Genomic DNA, 18729 nt, shown 5'->3' with positions numbered 1-18729 from the left:
CTCCAGGTTGTCCCTATAGTGGGGTGGGAGCGAACACTGGGTGGTATATGTGAGCTATACCAATGAAGGCAGTGCGAGGGGATATCCAATTCCGCCTCTTCCACGCGTACCCAGGGCTTCAAGTCTATATTATGGCACCAGTCTGCAATCCTAGCAAGATGACAAGCTGTATAGTAAAGAGAGGCATCAGGTAGTCCAATTCCACCTTGGATTTTAGAGAGACGTAGAACTTCAACCCGGGAGGTCTGTAGGCCCACAGGAATTGCGAGAACAACCTGTTGAGCGATTTCAAATACCATATTGGGACTCTGATCGACAATGCTTGAGATAGGTACAGGATACAGGGCATAATGTTCATTTTAATAATACTACACCTTCCCAAACCAGGAGAATCTACCAGAGTTTCCAATTATGTAGATCCTGTCTCAATTTAAGGAGTAGTGGCAGAAAATTGAGGTTAAATTAATTCTGGGTATCTTCGTGCATAGGTATGTGATTGCTGAGGGGGGCCACTTTAAAAGATAAGGAAGTGCGGAGACTGTGGACTGAGGTCGGGATAGTGTCATTGAGCGCATTCGATTTAGAGTAATTAATGAGAAAATTGGAGAATTTTCCAAACAAGCGATGTTCTTTCACTAGATTGGGCAGGAAGATGAGTGGGTTAGATAGAAAGAAAAGCAGATCGTCTGCGAAGGCAGCTACCTTTTGGGGATTAGATGACACAATTGGTATGCCTGTGATATCTGGATGGGAGCTAATTCTACAGAGAAAGTGTTCTAGAGTTAGCACAAATGACAGGGCCAACACTGTCTTGCTTTAGAAACTGCGGCTTGACATTGCATGCTATTATTGAGTCTATGATCTACCAGAACACCCAGATCTTTCTCCATCATTGACTCCCCCAAACATACTCCCCCTAGAGCCCTGGTTCTCAACTGGTGGGTCGTGACCCAAAAGTGGGTCGCGACCCCATGTCCAGCGGGTCGCCACATGCCTTTAACTTTTCTAGGTGAGAGACTCCTCAGCCTCACCCCTAGTGCAGCACCATCAGTTCTCGTGCTGAGCAGCCATTCAAAATATGCTGCCTGGCTCTGCATGTAAGCTTAAGGGGAGGTGGGGTGGGCTGGAAGTGTAGCCATAAGGGAGCTTCATCCTTATGTGCATTGCTTACAGCTCTCACATGTGCCATGTAGAGGAGCATGGACTGGACTGACATCACATTCTGGCTCCTGGCACCTCTACAGAACACATAAGTATGTTGTACAAGCCATGCACATATGGATGGTGCTCCGTCACAGCACAGCAGCCCACACTGGACCCCAGGCTGAGGATTCACTCCAGTTCTCATAAGGTAGGGAGACTGGGTGGATCTTAATAAAAAGAAAAGAAAATTATAAAAATTTTTTGGAGTGTGTGTGTGTGTATATCTGAGTGTGTGAGATTGTGTCTATCAGTGTTTTTGAGGATCCGTTCATACTAGAACAGTGCGTTAATCACACAGCCCCATGCGATTAATGCACTGTACCACGCAATCACACCTATCGCCTGTTCTGGTGTGGAAGATGTGTTGCATTGCCATTAATTTGAATGACACCCCAAACACATCTTCCACCCACAGTCTGATCGCCTGCACTCGAACGCATGGTACTGCAATGCCGTGCATTCCATTGCAGTGAGACTTGGGTCACAACTTAATGACCTAGGACAAATGTGGGTCCTGAGGTTTCACAGGCTGAGAACCACTGCCCTAGAGTATAAGGCGCATGCATGTTTTTAGTCCCCAAGTGCATAACTTTACATTTGTCAACATTAAACCTCATTTGCCAAATAGATGCCCGATCACTCAGTGCATTCAGATGTGATCCTTGATCAAACTGTCAAGTATCTTCCCAACTATTTGAAGTTAAGCTTACAGGTCTGTAATTACTTAGTAAAGACTTTGATCCCTTTTTAAATATAGGCACCACATTGGCCTTGCGCCAATCCATCCGTACCAAGCCAGTCATTAGAGAATATCTAAAAATTAGATACAATGGCTTTGGAATTATACAGTTCAATTCTTTGAGGACACGTGGGTGTAAGCCGTCCGGTCCCCGTGCTTTGTTCACCTTATTTTGTCTAACTGTTTCTGGACCATATCAATAGCCAGCCAATGTGGTTCAGTAGAGACTGGCAAGTCCCCCGTGCCTGGGCTCCTACCATCACCAACCTGATAGAATAACCAGGCCAGTAAATGGACCCCGCAGGGATTGCCGAAGCTTTGACCGCCATCACACAGCAACTAGCCACGCTCACGCACACCATGCAAGCATTACAAGTAACGCAAACGGAGCTTCAGGGGGGTCAAGCAAGAGTGGATTAGCTGCTTCAGGGAGTTCCTGCAACGAGTACCCCGCCATTAGCTACTATGAATCCACCCGTGGGTGCCACCGCAGCTACTACACCCAAACCTAAGGTAGTCCTACCTGAAACATTTCTGGGGATTGCAGCCTCGAACCTATGCATCCGACTTTGTTAAAGTGCGAAACAAGATGTCCCTGCTTTCCGGGGAACCACATCATCTGCTACACACTAAGGCCCCATTCACACACAAATCGGCCTGCACGTACAGCTCCGTGCTACGTGCAGGGCCGTACCAAGCAGCTGCCGGGAAGGACAGGTGCTGCGTGTGATTAGTACCCAGACCCGTCCTTCTCTATGGGGCTACGCGGCTGTACGCCCTCTAGAGCTGCAGCTAACGATTATTTTCAAAATCGATTAGTTAGCCGATTTATTACGTTCGATTAATCGGATAAAAAATAAAATACATTTTTTAAAAATGGCTCCAGTGATGGACTACTAGTTTGTATTGATATTGTAGTCCATCACAGGAGCAAGCTTGGAGCGGTGGAAGGAAAAAAGGAAAAAAAAAAAGTGTGGTGTGCAATATAGTCAAATGAAAAGTGTAAAATTATACAGCAATGAATGCAGAATGGCATCGGCTATAGAGGACTACAAATCACAGCAATAGTACATTATACAGCGCAATGCAGAATACCACCAGCTATAAAGGAGTACAACAAATCCCAGCAATAGTCCATTATAGCTGGCGGTATTCTGCATTGCGCTGTATGATGTATTGCTGGGTTTTGTAGTCCTCTATAGCTGGTGGTATTCTGCATTGTGCTGTATAATATTGCTGGGTTTTGTAGCCCACACCTGCTCCTCCTTACTTCTTCTCCCCGAGTCCCTGTGCCGATCGTGGATTTGGGCGGGTGGTGAGCGTGAGGCGAGGAGGAGGTGCGGCGTGTGGAGCGTGGATGCAGGTGGGCGGGTCTGGCAGCGGCGAGCGTGAGGTGGGGAGGAGGTGCAGCGCGCAGTGTGTGTGGAGCCCTGAACAGGGCCAACCAATCGGAAGCCGATTAATCGATGATTGAAAAAGTTGTCAACTTTATGTCGATTAGTTGTTGCAGCCCTAACGCCCCCCTACGCTCACCTCAACTGCAGGTCCGTAGGGGTGCGGGTTTTCTGGCTGGGGCGCATACAGGATCCATTTCGGCGGCGTATGAATACCCTCACCTGCACCCCTACGGACGTGCAGGGCGGGCCAGCGTAGGGGGACGCAGCCAGATTGGGGATACCAGCTACCTTGGATGCTACCTGCAACCTGTGCATACAAATTGACAGCCTGGCCTTTAATGTAGTCTCTTCTCCCTTGTTCCCTCTACTCCTGGGGCTGCTGTGGCTATGACAACATATTCCCTCTGCAGATTGGCCCATAGGTAAACTACTGTTCTCATCAGTCTTCTGTACCGCTACTTGCCTAAGTTCCAGCACCTTGGGCCTCACACTTGAACCAATCACGGAGTCTACACTAACTCTGCCTTTCATCTACCAAGAATACAGTGACGTGTTCGAAAAGAAGACTGCGTACTCTCTCGCTCCCCATAGGAAGTATGACTGCCCTATAGATCTTCCTAGAGCCCCTATTCCGTACGGGAGAATAGATCCATTGTCGGAGCCTGAGCTGACAGTACTGAAGGAGTACATTTGAGAAAAACCTAAAAAGGGGTTTATTCGGCCCTCGACGTCCCCCGCTGCGGCAGGGATTTTCTTTGTAGGGAAGAATGATGGGGGCTTATAACCCTGTATGGACTATAGAGCTTTGAATGCCATTTCAGTCAAAAATAAATATCTGCTTCCTCTTATCCCAGAGCTTTTGGACAGATTGCGCTCAGCATCCTTCTTCACCTGCGGGGGACTGACCTGCTGGGAGCTTACAACCTCACAAGAGTGAGATGGGGCTGAGTGGAAGACTGCCTTTTAGATCCTGCTATGGGCATTTTGAATACTTAGTGATGTCCTTTGGGCTATGTAATTCTCCAGCCACCTTTCAAAGATTCATAAATTACATGTTACGAAACATTCTGGATGTTTTCGTGGTGGTCTATCTGGATAACATTCTAATGTACTCGAATACCCTGACAGAACACTGAGATCACGTCAAGAGTTGTATTAACCCGTCTCGAAAATATTGACTATATGCCAAGCTGGAAGAATGTGTTTTCAAAATGTAAGAAGCCGAATTTCTAGGATACATCCTTGCCCTTTGTAAACTCCAGATGGACAAAAAGAAGATTGAAGCCATACAGTCATGGCCCGTCCCTACGTCTAAGAAAGACATTCAGTATTTTCAGTATTATATCTGGATTGAGAGAACTACTAATCCCATCAGTTACTGCAATATCATTGCACTTATCCTGTTCGATAGAACTACCGATCCCATCTGTACTTGCAATATTATTGTATATATACAAGCTGATAGTACTGCTGATTCCATCTGTTACATGCTATCTCAATTGTATTATCCGAAGGGTTAAAATTTCTGATCTCATCTGCATGCAGTATATTTGGTTGTATGGCCTACACCTGTGATAAAGGTTACAACTGTGTTTATCTGGACTAATAGAACTAGAAGTCCTACCTGCCAATACTAGCAACTATTTAGCTTGCGCCACTTAAAATCACCATTCATATCCTGTTGCTTAAACTTTGCCTAATAGGTGGTACAGGCCTCACTAGTGATAATTATGGACAGTATACTTATTATTTGCTCATCGATTGTTTATCTTATTGAACAAGATTTATTTTGGAGAAGCAGAATACTGGGTGTATGATGCAAATGCATCAGTTAAATCATGCATAAAAGTAATTTTGTATTCCTTTTACGGTGTATGATGTTAAACAGTTGTCACAAACGCCCTCCCTCTCAATAGAGCGTACGATTGTAGAACTGCAACTGAACCACCGTCCTCAGAAATATATGGCTGCTAGGAACCAATAATTTATAGCGGGTTCATAGACTATTCACACCTTGTCTGCAGTTGCTTTCCAAAATATTTATTCATCTGCTGCAGTGTTACACGTCTCACCAAGATGTCACATTTCATAGCTGCCAAAGGGCTACCCACGGCCAAACAAACTGCACAGTTGTTCATCATGGAGGTATTCCCCTCACTACTCGCAGATTTAGACCACGTCTGCTACAACCGTGGCAAACAAATGAAACCAAAAATCTCCAAGAGACATAGCTGCACTTTCGAACGACTGTGGCTAAAAAACTAGATCTCTGTAAGACTTCACCCTGTACAAAGCAGCCCTCCTAAAATACAATTCCTTCCTCCGTACTGCCAAACAGACGTATTTTGTCACTCTTATTAACAAACTCTCATCCACACCTCGCCAACTCTTTTCTACTTTTAACTCTGAGGACTTACCTGTTACTTCCTGCAGGGTCCCATATCGTTGGGTGGTCTCCTTGTGTAGCTGGAGACCGGGCGTGCTGCTCCCTGCAGCGCCGAAAGCCCAATGGCTGCTGCTTCACTGTGTCTGCTCTTCCCTTCGTCCAAAGCCTAGTAGGAAGAGGCACACACGTACTGGACCGCCTTTTAAAGGGACCGTGCACGCCTCTTCAAGCATGTGGTCCATACTTGGAAATTATGTAATCTCATCACCAACAGGTATATAGGCAGGAAAGGTGAGTCATTTTATGCTTGGTTATTGTTAAGCTTATCCTTTCAGTGCCTAGCATTATACCTGTTCTGATTCCTGTTACCGACCCCCTGGCTTGTTCTGTGACCCCGATACTTTGCTGCCTGCTCGACCTCTGCTACGTTCTACGATTTTGATTCTGGATTTTAATTCTGCTACCGTGCTCTTGGACTGACCCTGTACTGGCTACCACTACGCAGGAGATTGTGCGTTATCCTAGTCTACTTGAGTAGAGGTATCGATCATACTGGCAAGTCCCTCGTGTCTGGGCTCCTACCATCACCAACCTGATAGGCAGTGATCGACAGAACTGGTCCCCTGCTGCCATTGAGGTCTTTAAAGCCCTTAAGTCCGTATTTGCTACTGCTCCGATCCTTTCTCACCCAAATCATGCCTTACCTTTTATCCTTGAGGTCATTTGCATCTGAGACCGGAGGAGGCACCCTCCTGTCTCATCACCCTGATGGTCACTAAACACCCTTGTGGGTTCTATTCTAAAAAGTTATCTCCAGAGTGCAATTACCAATTCGGACACCGAGAACGCTTGGCCATAATTCTGGCTCTCAAAAAGTGGAGAAATCTGCTTGAGGGTACTACAGTTCCTGTTCTTATTCCAACAGATCATAAGAACTTAACCTATCTTTCCTAGGCCAAGAGGCTCCTACCACGCCAAGCCAGATGGGCTCTGTTTCTTTCCTGATTCAATTGTGTATTTGCCTGTCTCAAAAAATTTTAAGGCTGATGCCCTGTCTCGCTTTTATTCTGAGTTGCCCAGGGAAGACTCCATGCCCACTCTGGTTATTATTCCAGATCATATCCAAGAAACTATCCACACCAATTTAATCTCTCCCCTGGGAGAGCAGATTCTGGCCGCTCAATCTATGGCTCCTTCCGAGAAACCATTTGATAAGTGTTGTGTACCTGAGAATGTATGCATTAAACTGTTGCGAACCTGCCATAACTCCAAGACTGCCGGTCACCCTGGTAAAAATCAGATGACTTAGGCTATTTCTCGCCAATTCTGGCGGCTGTCTTTCTGCACTGATGTCGCTGCATCTATGGCTGCATGTTTTATTTGTGCCCAAAGCAAATCCCCTCAGCACCTCCCTGTGGGCCTTGTACAACCTATTCCCAATGGGGGAGCGTCCTTGGTCCAACCTAGCCATGGATTTTATCGTTAACTTTCCTGTGCCTCATGGCAATACCGTAACTCTCATGATTGTTGACTGTTTTTCCAAAATGTGCCATTGCATAGCATTTAGGAAGTTGCCCATGGCTCAGGAGCTCACCATGGAGTTTGCCAGGGAGTTCCATACCTAAAAAAGTCTCGTACCATGGCAGCCATTTATTATTATTATACAGGATTTATATAGCGCCAACAGTTTGCGCAGCGCTTTACAATATAGGGAAGACGTTACAATAACAATACAAATCAAGACAAGATGGTAAGGAGGGCCCTGCCCCTGAGGGCTTAAAATCTAACAGGGAGGGGGGAAGTGATACATGAGGAGGGAGCTGTGTGGGGATGAATTGTTTGAGAGTGTGATGGTTGAGCGGTTAGGTTGAGGTGGGATAGGCTTCCCTGAAGAGATGAGTCAGTCAAGGTGGGCGACAGACGGACAGGTTGGTGTAAAGAATTCCAGAGGATGGGAGAGACTCTAGAGAAGTCCTGGAGGCGAGCATGGGAGGAGTTGACAAGGGAGCTGGAAAGCAGGAGGTCTTGGGATGAGCGGAGCCGACGGTTAGGGTGATACTTTAAGACCAGGTTTGAGATATAGCCGTGGGCGGAGTTGTTGATGGTTTTGTAACTGATTGTTAATATTTTGAATTTTATCCTTTGGGCGAGTGGAAGCCAGTGCAGGGATTGACAGAGGGGGTTTGCAGACACTGAGCGGTTGGTTAGGTTAATGAGTCTGGCAGCTGCATTCATGATAGACAGAAGGGGGGATATCCTGTGTAGTGGAAGGCCAATGAGGAGGGAGTTGCAATAGTCAAGATGAAATATAACAAGGGAGTGGATGAGTAATTTTGCGGTTTCTTTGGTGAGGAAGGGTCGTATTTTGGAGATGTTACGAAGGTGAAGGCGTCAGGATTTGGATAGTGATCGGATGTGGGGAAGAAAGGTGAGGTCCGAGTCAAGGATGACACCTAGGACCTTGGCATGGGAGGAGGGGTGGATAGTTGTGTTAACAATCTCAAGGGAAAAGTTGGGGGAAGGTGCACGGGCAGGAGGAAATATCAAGAGCTCAGTTTTTGAAAGATTGAGTTTAAGAAGTGTTGCGACATCCAGACGGATATGTCGGATAGTAGACTAGTGACACTAGAGGACACCGAGGGGGTGAGTTGTGGAGTAGAAAGATAGATTTGAGTGTCATCAGCAAAGAGATGGTATTGGAAGCCATGTGAGGTTATTAGTTGACCAAGGGAGGTGGTGTAGATAGAGAAGAGAAGGGGGTCCAAGGACAGAGCCTTGGGGGACTCCTACAGAAATAGCAAGATGAGGGGAGGAGTTAGAATTGTAGGTGACACGAAAGGAGCGCTTAGATAGGTAGGAGGAGAACCACGAGAGAGCAGAGTCTTGTAGCCCAAGTGACTGGAGTTTTTTGAGGAGGAGCAGGTGGTCAAAAGCAGCAGAAAGATCTAATAGCAAGAGTAGGGAATAGTGGCCTTTGCTTTTAGCAGTGAGTAGGTCATTAGTGAGTTTTAGGAGGGCGGTTTCAGTGGAGTGTATGTGGCGAAAGCCAAATTGTAAGGGGTCAAGAAGGTTGTGATCAGTGAGGTGGCGGCTGTTGATGAGGCATCTAGGAGTTTGGAGGTGAATGGGAGTAAGGAGATTGGTCTGAGATTATTGAGGTTGGTAGGGTCCATTGAGGGTTTTTTGTGTATTGGGGTGACCAAGGCATGCTTCAGAGGGGAGGGAAAGATTCCAGTACAGAGTGAGAGATTGAAAATGTGAGCAAGAGGGTGACCGAAGTAGCGGTGAGGGAACAGGGTCCAGGGGGCAAGTGATGATGTGGGTGTCAGAGAGAAGCTTTGTAACCTCCTCTGTGGTGACAGGGTCAAAAGAGGAGAGTAACAAGTGTAATGGAGGGTCTGGTACATGAATAGGGAAAGGTGGCTGCACAGTGGTGATCTGATCGCGAATTGTATCTATTTTGTTTTTGAAGTGAATGGCAATGTCCTGGGCAGTGAGTGAGTTAGTGGGTGGTGGTGGTGGAGGACGAAGTAGAGAGTTAAAAGTAGAAAAGAGTTGGCGAGGTGTGGATGAGAGTTTTTGTTAATGAGAGTGACGAAATACGTCTGTTTGGCAGTACAGAGGAAGGAATTGTATTTTAGGAGGGCTGCTTTGTACAGGGTGAAGTCTTACAGAGATCTAGTTTTTTAGCCACAGTCGTTCGAAAGTGCAGCTATGTCTCTTGGAGATTTTTGGTTTCATTTGTTTGCCACGGTTGTAGCAGATGTGGTCTAAATCTGCGAGTAGTGAGTGGAGCCAAGGTGTCTAGAGAGGACGAAAGTCAGCTGTTGTAGACAGAAATAGCCAGGTCAGGGCAGGATAGGGGTGGGATTTTGTCATAGAGGTAGTCGGTAGCAGAGTAGAGAAGAGAAGGGTTGAGGCGGTGGAGGGACTGGTGGGCCTTTTCCACTCAGTTGGGACTTTGACTCTCCTCCTCCACGTAAAGGTAATCGTAGGACCACACACTTTTGATGTCAAAATAAACAAGACATTTCTGGGACCAATGAAATGATAGTTCTGTCCTAGAAGTTTTAACTGGGGCGTAGGAGGGAAATACTCAATGTTTGGAAGTTGCTATGATTGACTATAAGTCCTGAGATGTTTGCATAGTTTTGCAGAGTGACAATAAAAGAGGGTAATGATGTCATAGGCTGGCATAGGTTTATCAATATATTGATTTTAAACAGGATACTTACAAGGTCTATTCCTTTTCACGTTAGGGTTTTTTCTTATCAACATAGGCAATGGATCTAAAGCTAAAAGGGATATTATGGGTGATGGTGAACCTTTTGCCTTGTACTTTTTTTAACACAAACGTTAGTAGAGGAGTTACACAATTATGAAACCTTAGCTGACAGTATTATACATAGATGATATCCATGCACAGATGTTTGGTACTAAACTGTAATTTAATGAGGGTGCATTGGAGGCAGTCCTGATCCTACAGTTTAGTGATTGTCACTTAGAGCAAACTTTTTTTAACTCTTGCATTGGGGCTACACCTGCACTGCAAGGGTTAAGTGCTCATTTGTTTCTAGGTGCAAAAATAAGTTATACTCTCCTGATCCTTGGAGCTGGCTTGTTGTTAGACTGGTTCCTAGAGCCTCTCTTCCCCATCCTCTGCAGCGATCTAAGGTCCAATAAGTCCTCACGTCCTTTACACTGTGTATAGGATCTAAGGATGTCTAGGTGCATGCCATCACTGCAGTAGAGGAGGAGACAGGAAGAAGGGACTGGTCTAAGAGCAAGCCAGCTCTGAGGATTGGGTAAGTATACTTCTGTCATTTTAGCACCTAGACACAAATGAGCACTTAACCGTTGCAGTGTGGGGGTTTGGCCAGAGTTCTTCTTTGAAGGAGTTTTGTTTATGCCCTTTCATGCACATCTTTGTAACTAAACTGTATGCACAGTATGATTTTAGAATAATGTTTCCTGCTGTTTGTCATGAATTTATTTGCAGCCATTACTAGTTCTTCAGGGATTCCAGCCTCTCCTTTCACTCTGGAGGTTAAAGATGCACCACAATATTTCCGATTACAGCATACAGTTTCTGCTGAAGAATCTGTGACCTCTTCACAAACTGATCTGCACAGAGAGACTTTCTTGGTAACACGTCTTGGAATTAAAGAGCCACATGTACGTGCATCCTTTCAGCATGTACAAAAACAAGAGGTAAGAGAAGTATAGGCAATAGCCTAAAAGCAATTGTGTTTCAAAACTTTGGTGTTTTGCTATCTGAAAGATTATTAAACTGTAAGGAACCATACTCTAGCATCAGATTTCATACACCTTTTATTACATTCATTTTTTACTACTGTAATAAACTTAGTTACCCCTAAAAGTATTAGATCTCCATATTTTCTTCATAGCAGTACCTCTATGGAAGTGGTTGGCCCACCTGTGGTTAAAAAAAGCAGATACAGCAGTTAAAACTCTTCCCTATGATGGTCTTTCTGCAGAAAAAAAAGCGTATGATGAGATATTCACTAAGGGTTAAGTACTACTAAATGGATGTAGAGACTGTACCTTTCCTTTTTACAACACATGAAGCCCACAAGCTGATTGTAATAACCCATACTCTCCCATTCAGGAATCAGTTTAGAAAGGACATGCTGCAACAAACAGCTTTTTTTTCAGAACTGAAACGGGTAGGAAACTGCTACAAAGTTTGTTGAAATCCTTGTAATGTGCATTGATCACCCAGAGAGTATTGTTTTTTCTCAACAAAAGCAGCATTATTCTTTAAAAAAAAAAAACATGCCAGCAATGTACATAAAGTGTATGCATGCAGGCATGCTGCTGTATAGGAACACAAACGTACACGTTTTAGCGGCCTTCTTAGTCCCTCCTTTTGAAATGGCTGCCTTGTGCTCTGTGTAGATTTCAGGATGTTGTGCTCAGTTGGAACTAGAATGCAGGGCGTGTTAAACTGCTTCTCCCCCAATGCTTTGTTCACTCATGCACAAGCTTATTCACACACACACACACACACACACACACACACACACACACACACACACACACATATATATTTCATAGATATCTAGATAGATCTATCTAGATAGATAGATAGATATATATTAATAAAGAGACAGACCGGGTCCCAGAGACAAAGAGCACTTCAGAGATAGAGTGCTTCGGAGGCGGAGAGACAGAGAGGCAGAAACAAAGTGTGTCACAGGCAGAAACAGAGTCAGATGGATTGAGACATGACATCAAGTTGCCTTTGTGTGTATATAAATAATAGAAGTTGTACTTTGATTATAAAAACAGATCGGAGTGAATCGACTTTCTCTGGGAGGCAGGACAGGTGTGGGGGTTTTTCCTTATTCTGCTCCCGAGGCTTGGAGAAGGGGGAGGGAAGTTGGTGCTCCGGCTGATCAGACAAGAAAGAATTTAGTCAGAGAGACATACAGATAGGCAAGGAAATCACACCTTAATGAATACAAAGCCCAGAGAGAGACAATCCAGAGCAACACTCAAAGCTGAGAGATAGGGAGGCGGATCAACAAGGTGGGCATAGACACAGAGCGAAAGCTTAGAGACTAGTTTAGGAAGTTTACCCACCTTTTAGAACGAGTCCTGCAAAAGCTTCTTTCTCCCCAGAACAGAGCAATGTGCAATGTTTTGAGGATGACTCGTCGACTGGGCTGAGCCCAGCCATCTCCTCTCAGCCGCTGCAAATACTTTCTGATCAGCGTCACCTGAAGTGTTTACACTTCCCCTACTCCACTGTACTTGTGCATGAGAAGGGCGTGGGGTTAGATGAGCTAGATCAGTCCTCTTGCTGCTGCCTAGAGCTCTGTGAGAACGAAAGATCTCACAGTACAGGTTGCATAAAATAAATAGCAACCTGACCTAAGTCCACAGGATTGGTTTTACTGTGGAGGGAAATTTTATTTTCTAGGTCTCTGACACATTAACCCTTTCCTTGTCACCACCGTAAGGCATACGGCGGAACAAAACTGTTCACAATACGCCAGGTTAGTATGCCTTACGGCGCTGCCATTTACAGTTCTGCTATAAGCACATGGTCGCTTTAGGGACCATGAACTTATATGACAAATGTTCCCCAGACTGTCCCCTTTAAATTAATAGCTGTCATCAGTGTCTCACAAGCCACTGATGACCGCTATTAACAGAAATTCCGGTCGCCCCCACTGGCACGCTGCCGTCGGCCGCCAGCATGTTCAGCCTCTCAACCCTGTCTGGAGCCGCTCCAGGGATCTGTGACTCCACGGATTCCCGCTGCTCTCCCCCGCTTTAAGGGCTGAGGCAGCGGGATCCCAATAGAAATGACCGACGCGTGGGAGGGGGGCGGAGGAACGAGCGGTGATCGAGCAGCATGAGAGCAGCCCAGCGGGGAGGAGAGAGCAGCCGCTGTCATCCTGTCAGTTTCCGGATGACAGCGGCTGTGTGCGTGGCCGAGAGGGGGATCGGTAAATATCTGATATTTACAGATCCTCTTTGTGGAAGGACAAACACCGTCTGACCACTCCAGTGTTTGTAAGTAACTGGGGACATATAGTACTATGTGTCCACAGTTATGAATGAACAGGATGTGATTTACATCACTTCCTGTTCATTCATGATTTTTTCAATGGGGAGAAACACTCACCGCAGAGGCTTTTCCCCATTCAGAAACTGGTGATAAATATTTTACTATCAGCATTTTCTTAATGAATGGGAAGCCTCTGTACTGAGTGCTTCCCATTCATTGAGTGCTGAAGCTGCAGAAAAAGAAATTGAGGACTCTGTCGTAAAATTATTTTTCTATTTCAAAAGGGAAATGTCAGGGGTCTATTTAGACCCCAGATATTTCACCATAGCCCCCTCCACAGTAAAAAAAAAAAAACTTATTAAAAAATAAATACAAGGGATTCCATTGGTCTACAGGAGGGGTCTGAGCTCTCCATCGGGAGCGTGGCGCGCCCATGACGTAGTTCTCGGGCGCCGTCAGCCCACGAGCCTCGCTATGCTACGAACAGCTACTGAAGCCCGAGCCGCCAATGCTACCCTCGCGTTCCCGCTGGTGATGTCTTGCCTGCCCGCAGGTGATGTCTTGCCTGCCCGCTTGTAGGGCTACCATCGACTACCATCGACTAGCTGTATTGCGGAAGATATTGAGGGATCTGCCTTTTTCCCTTGGCGCTACTACATACACCATTTCAAGATATTCCAGAAGTGACAGCTGGACTATATCACACAACATCCGTACAGAGCCTGGCCCACGGACCCCCACTAGGGATCCCACTGGACCTATAAACAGATACTAGGCACTTTATTAGACCCCCAAGACCCTTACTGATGGGGGGAAGGAAAAAAAGAAAAGCAACTACACACAGTAACAATGAGACGGAATTCCTGATCCAAGATTGGAGCATACTTCACAGGTACCCGTTCACGTTTCTCAGGGGGGGGATATCAGGATGTCGGCACCCACTTCCCCAATAAATGGGAATGATCGGGACCACAGTGGCAGGAAAGCCCAGGATAAAACCACACAAGATATCTCAGATCACTCTCATGTACATTCAGAGGTTCCTCCAAGAGGGAGAGAAGAGACTTTCATAGACAAAGCACAGGGAACAGTTAGCCCTAAGACCTGTGGTCAAATGGAGGGGATAGAGCTGCAAAGAATGGGAGAATATTTGCGATCACTCCCCAATAAAGAAGATATGGAGGGATATATCGCCAGACTGGAAACAACATACAGAGAGGAGTTACTAGTTTTAAAAACCGACATTTTAGCCTTGGGGGCCAGAGTAAGAGACCTAGAAGAAAAAACGGCGATAGATACATCAAGAATGGATACACAACAGAAAACTATCAACAAGCAGTCAGCACAGATCCAGGACATGCTTTATAAAATGGATGATATAGAAAATAAGAGCAGACGCAATAATATACGGGTACACGGAATACCAGAAACAATAGACACGCCTGCTCTTTTTTCCACAACCAAGGTTATACTAAATGGTATAATGGATAGAGCTCCAGAAGCAGAACTAATTATGGACACAGTGTATAGAGTACCGGGATATATTAAAAGAGAATCAACAAGGCCCAGAGACACGATCTGCCATCTGCATTATTTTTCAGAAAGAGAAGCAATATTCTCAGCTATGAGAACCAAGAAAACAATAACACATGAAGGATACATAGTGACTATTTTTCCGGATCTAACAAGACAGACATTGATGCTCAGAAGTGCCGTGAAGCCCTTACTGGAAGTTTTGCAGAAAAGAGATATAAGATACAGATGGGGATTCCCATTCCAGCTTACTGTACATAGAAATGGAAAAATAGTTAAATTCAAGAGACTTGAAGATCTTCCAGGTTTTCTGGAAACCCTGGAAATTCCCCCAGTACATCTACCTGAATTGCCTATAGAACTAAATTTAAATAAAGATACACAAAGCCAGGGGTGGTCAGTAGTGAGACATTAGAACCCCAATTGAATTAATAGAGGGAGAAATGTGAACTTTATGGGTTTTTTTTATGTCCTTTCACTAATTTTTTTTCCCTTGGCTAGACAAGTAATCTCTTTGTCTCTCTGCCGATGGGCGGCCCACGCAGTCCCCCCCGACGGCTGGGGGTTGCCTCCGGGGGCGGGGGAGGAGCATGGGAGAGATAGAGAAACATAAGTATAAAGTATAGTCAAGATGGAAATGTGGGGGAAAAGGCTTGGGCCCTACAAAATTAAAATACAGTAGGTGGGGCTTGTGGGGGGGAGGGGTGTACTAGACAGACGGACATACGGCCCCCACGTTCCCATATAGCCCAAATTTTCTTTTTGCAGGGCTTGTTCTTGGAAGGTTCAAGTAGGATGGGTAAGGAAAAGGCACTATCCTATATACAAGAACATAACGGTTGTATAAATGTATTGAGAACAGAAGGGAGTGAAAGATGTACACGATATAAAAAAAGGATGAAAGGAAGGAATAGCTGGCGAAAATGGTTTGTGGTTGAAGAGTATGTTTTTGAACAGGTTTTGAGCATAATCCTCTTTGAAAGAAAAAAAATATGGGTATAGATAGTATAGTAATAGCCTCTCATAATGTTAGAGGATTCAATACACCTGAAAAGCGTTCACAAATTTTGTATCACTCACATAAAAAAAGGGTGGATATCTTGTGTATTCAAGAAACACATTTTAAGAAAGGGGCACCTGAGCAACTTCCATATTAATGTATCAAAATCAGAATTTCTAAATATATCATTACCAGAGGATATACAAACAACCATTAAGAAAAACTATGCATTTAGATGGAAGCCTAATTACATTTCATACCTGGGTGTAAACATTCCTAAAGATCTTAATACACTCTATGTTATAAACTTTAGAGACTGGCCGGATAAGATTTTTGCCCAGTTCCAAATATGGAATTGTATGAATATATCATGGATAGGGAGAGCCAATGTATTTAAAATGGACATTTTACCCCAAATTTTGTATAGGTTCCAGACTATACCTATCTTGTTGCCAAAAACATTCTTTCAAAAACTTAAGTCGGCAGTAATAAAATTTATATGGGCCAATAAAACCCCCCGAATCAGTGTTAAAGTGTTAATGAGATCGAGACAGAGGGGTGGCCTGGGAATACCAGACTTAGCCCTATACCACAAGGCAACATTATTAATAAGAATTCTGGATTGGATATATAGCTGCCAAGCCAAGGGGGGAGCAAATTTAGAGACAACTACAGATATGGTACCACTGAGATACAGCCAATGGTTGGCAAGAGAGGACAGGCCACACATCTCCTGTTTGCCTTATTTGGTTAAACCCGTGCTTAGAATTTGGGACAGAACAATGTATAAATACAACTTATCAATCCCAGGACCTATGACACCTCTAGCCTGGAATCCACAATTCACACCAGGTATGCAGGCGGCCCCCTTCCTGATGATCGAGAATTTCCCTTACACGCAGATATGGCAGATACTAGAGAAAGATAAAGAGGAAACAAAACCAGAGTTTAGACCAGAGAGACAAAATAAGGGAAGCATTGGATGGAGGCAATGCAGTTAGTGGATTATATTAGACATCTTAGGGCCAGCAAACCTCTGAATAGACCATTCACTATGTTTGAGAAATTATGCTCGCGAGAAACTAAAATCGAGCATGCACTATCACAGGTTTATGGTCTTTTGAGAGAGGAAGAAGCCAAAGGCCATACAAATTATATGAAGAGATGGGAACAGGAGTTGAGGAGGGAGCTCTCAGAGGAAGAATGGGGAAGAATATTCAATATGACACATAGCTCGGTTAAATCCTCATATTACCAAGAAAAAAACTATAAAATACTATCTAGATGGTATAGATGTCCAGAAGGAATTAAACATATAAACCCTGGCGAGTCAGACAGATGCTGGAGATGCAGTATCGAGGAGGGAACGTACCTGCATATCTGGTGGAGTTGTCCTAAAATACAGGGATTCTGGGAGTCCATTTTCAAAATCTATCGCTCCATAGGGAGCTTTAGCCTGAAAAATGACCCCACACTCGCATTCCTATCATTGATTCCTGGCCCCATAAAAAAGATAAAGACAGATATTTTAAGATTTGTATTGTCTGCTGCAAGAGTCAATATATCACGGTGCTGGAAGTCAATGATCCCTCCTTCATTAGAGGGTTGGGCGTCCACGTTGGAAGAACTTAGATATATGGAGGAAATGATCTCAAAGGATAACGATAAACAAGACGCACATGAGTATATATGGGAGAAATGGGAGTTATATAGAAAGTCAGAGGTATTTAAGAAAATGGTGTTGAGAGATAAAGAGGAAAGGATGAGATATAGAGTGGAAGGATTTTAAATGCCTATGTAGTAACAACGGCCAATACGGATCCTCTTAAAATCCAATAAGGATACCAGTAATGCATAACATAACATTTAGAATAACTGCATTATAGTAGACTTAATATGCACTTTGACCTGTTAGTATGGATGTAAAGAGAAGCATGATGACAGTACGTATGTGGAAGGAGAGAAGGAGGGTGAATAAATACACAAATTTATAAGAGTATATTCGTCTAGGGGGTAATTGTCAATGGGTCTAGTAAAGAGAATTTTTAGGTGGTGGTACCAATGTAGGAATTAAAGAAATAAAATAAAAAATGTTAAATATGATAGTGATCACTTAGGTGGAGGAATATATTGAAGTAAGGCAGATGGGGAAGGAGGGTTTTTGTTTGTGTGTAGCTTCACAGCACACCACACTAACTATGTGTAGGGATATTAAGGGGGTAATTTAGAAATAAGGAATATAATTTTGAAAGAGAATACTTAGGGGGGTGGGTGAAGATATTTCGGGGAAATAAAAGTCCACACGTTTGGTAAATGATAGAAAGATACATAAAGAAGTGACACTAGGGGTAGTTAATAAGAAAGGGACCCCACTGATGAATCTAAACACCTAACTCCCCCCTTCATTACGTGGATGAGGAATGAATTGGAGTAACTGGGAGTAGTAAGTATGTGAGTTGATATGTACAACTTGAGACGCATAAGAAAGGGAACAACTGTAACTACGAGAATGTAAAGTAACACAGAGGTTGTTTTTTTTTAATAGATAGAGATATATTGTGGAATTACTTTTAAGATAATGATTTGTAGTATGTTATACCTTGAGTTTGTACATGTATGTATTTTTTTTTTGTTATATGGAAAATAAAAATTATATTAACCTAAAAAAATATATACAAAATGTTTAAAAAAACCCCCCCACAAACACACAACATACACGTGCACCACATTGTGGTGACGCCATGCACATGCGCTGCAGTGCGTTGTTGAAACGCATCGCAGTGCATTCTTTTTTTTTTTAAATGTAATTGTGGCAGCACATGACAAAGCATTGTGACGCACGGTTGTGATACCTTGTATTGCAATTAAATATACGCCTGTATCATTTTATCACAATACAATCAACAACACAGCACAAAAACTATTTTTTAC

The 18729-nt window shown here is 44.1% G+C and overlaps 1 protein-coding gene across 1 annotated transcript in view; it reads left to right on the top strand.

The window, feature by feature from the left end:
- The window catches only part of LOC108797362 (transmembrane protein 132A-like), a 203030-nt gene that overhangs the window by 4470 nt on the left and 179831 nt on the right, over positions 1–18729 (top strand). The window contains 1 exon segment of the mRNA XM_018568947.1: positions 10675–10936. Within this exon segment, the coding sequence (XP_018424449.1) occupies positions 10675–10936 (262 nt within the window).

The sequence above is a fragment of the Nanorana parkeri genome, unplaced genomic scaffold, assembly GCF_000935625.1.
Source record: "Nanorana parkeri isolate BGI_ZX_2015 unplaced genomic scaffold, ASM93562v1 scaffold1265, whole genome shotgun sequence".
In the NCBI taxonomy this organism is placed as follows: domain Eukaryota; kingdom Metazoa; phylum Chordata; class Amphibia; order Anura; family Dicroglossidae; genus Nanorana; species Nanorana parkeri.
Note: the sequence above shows the minus strand (reverse complement) of the source record. Positions and strands in the feature narration are given on the sequence as shown.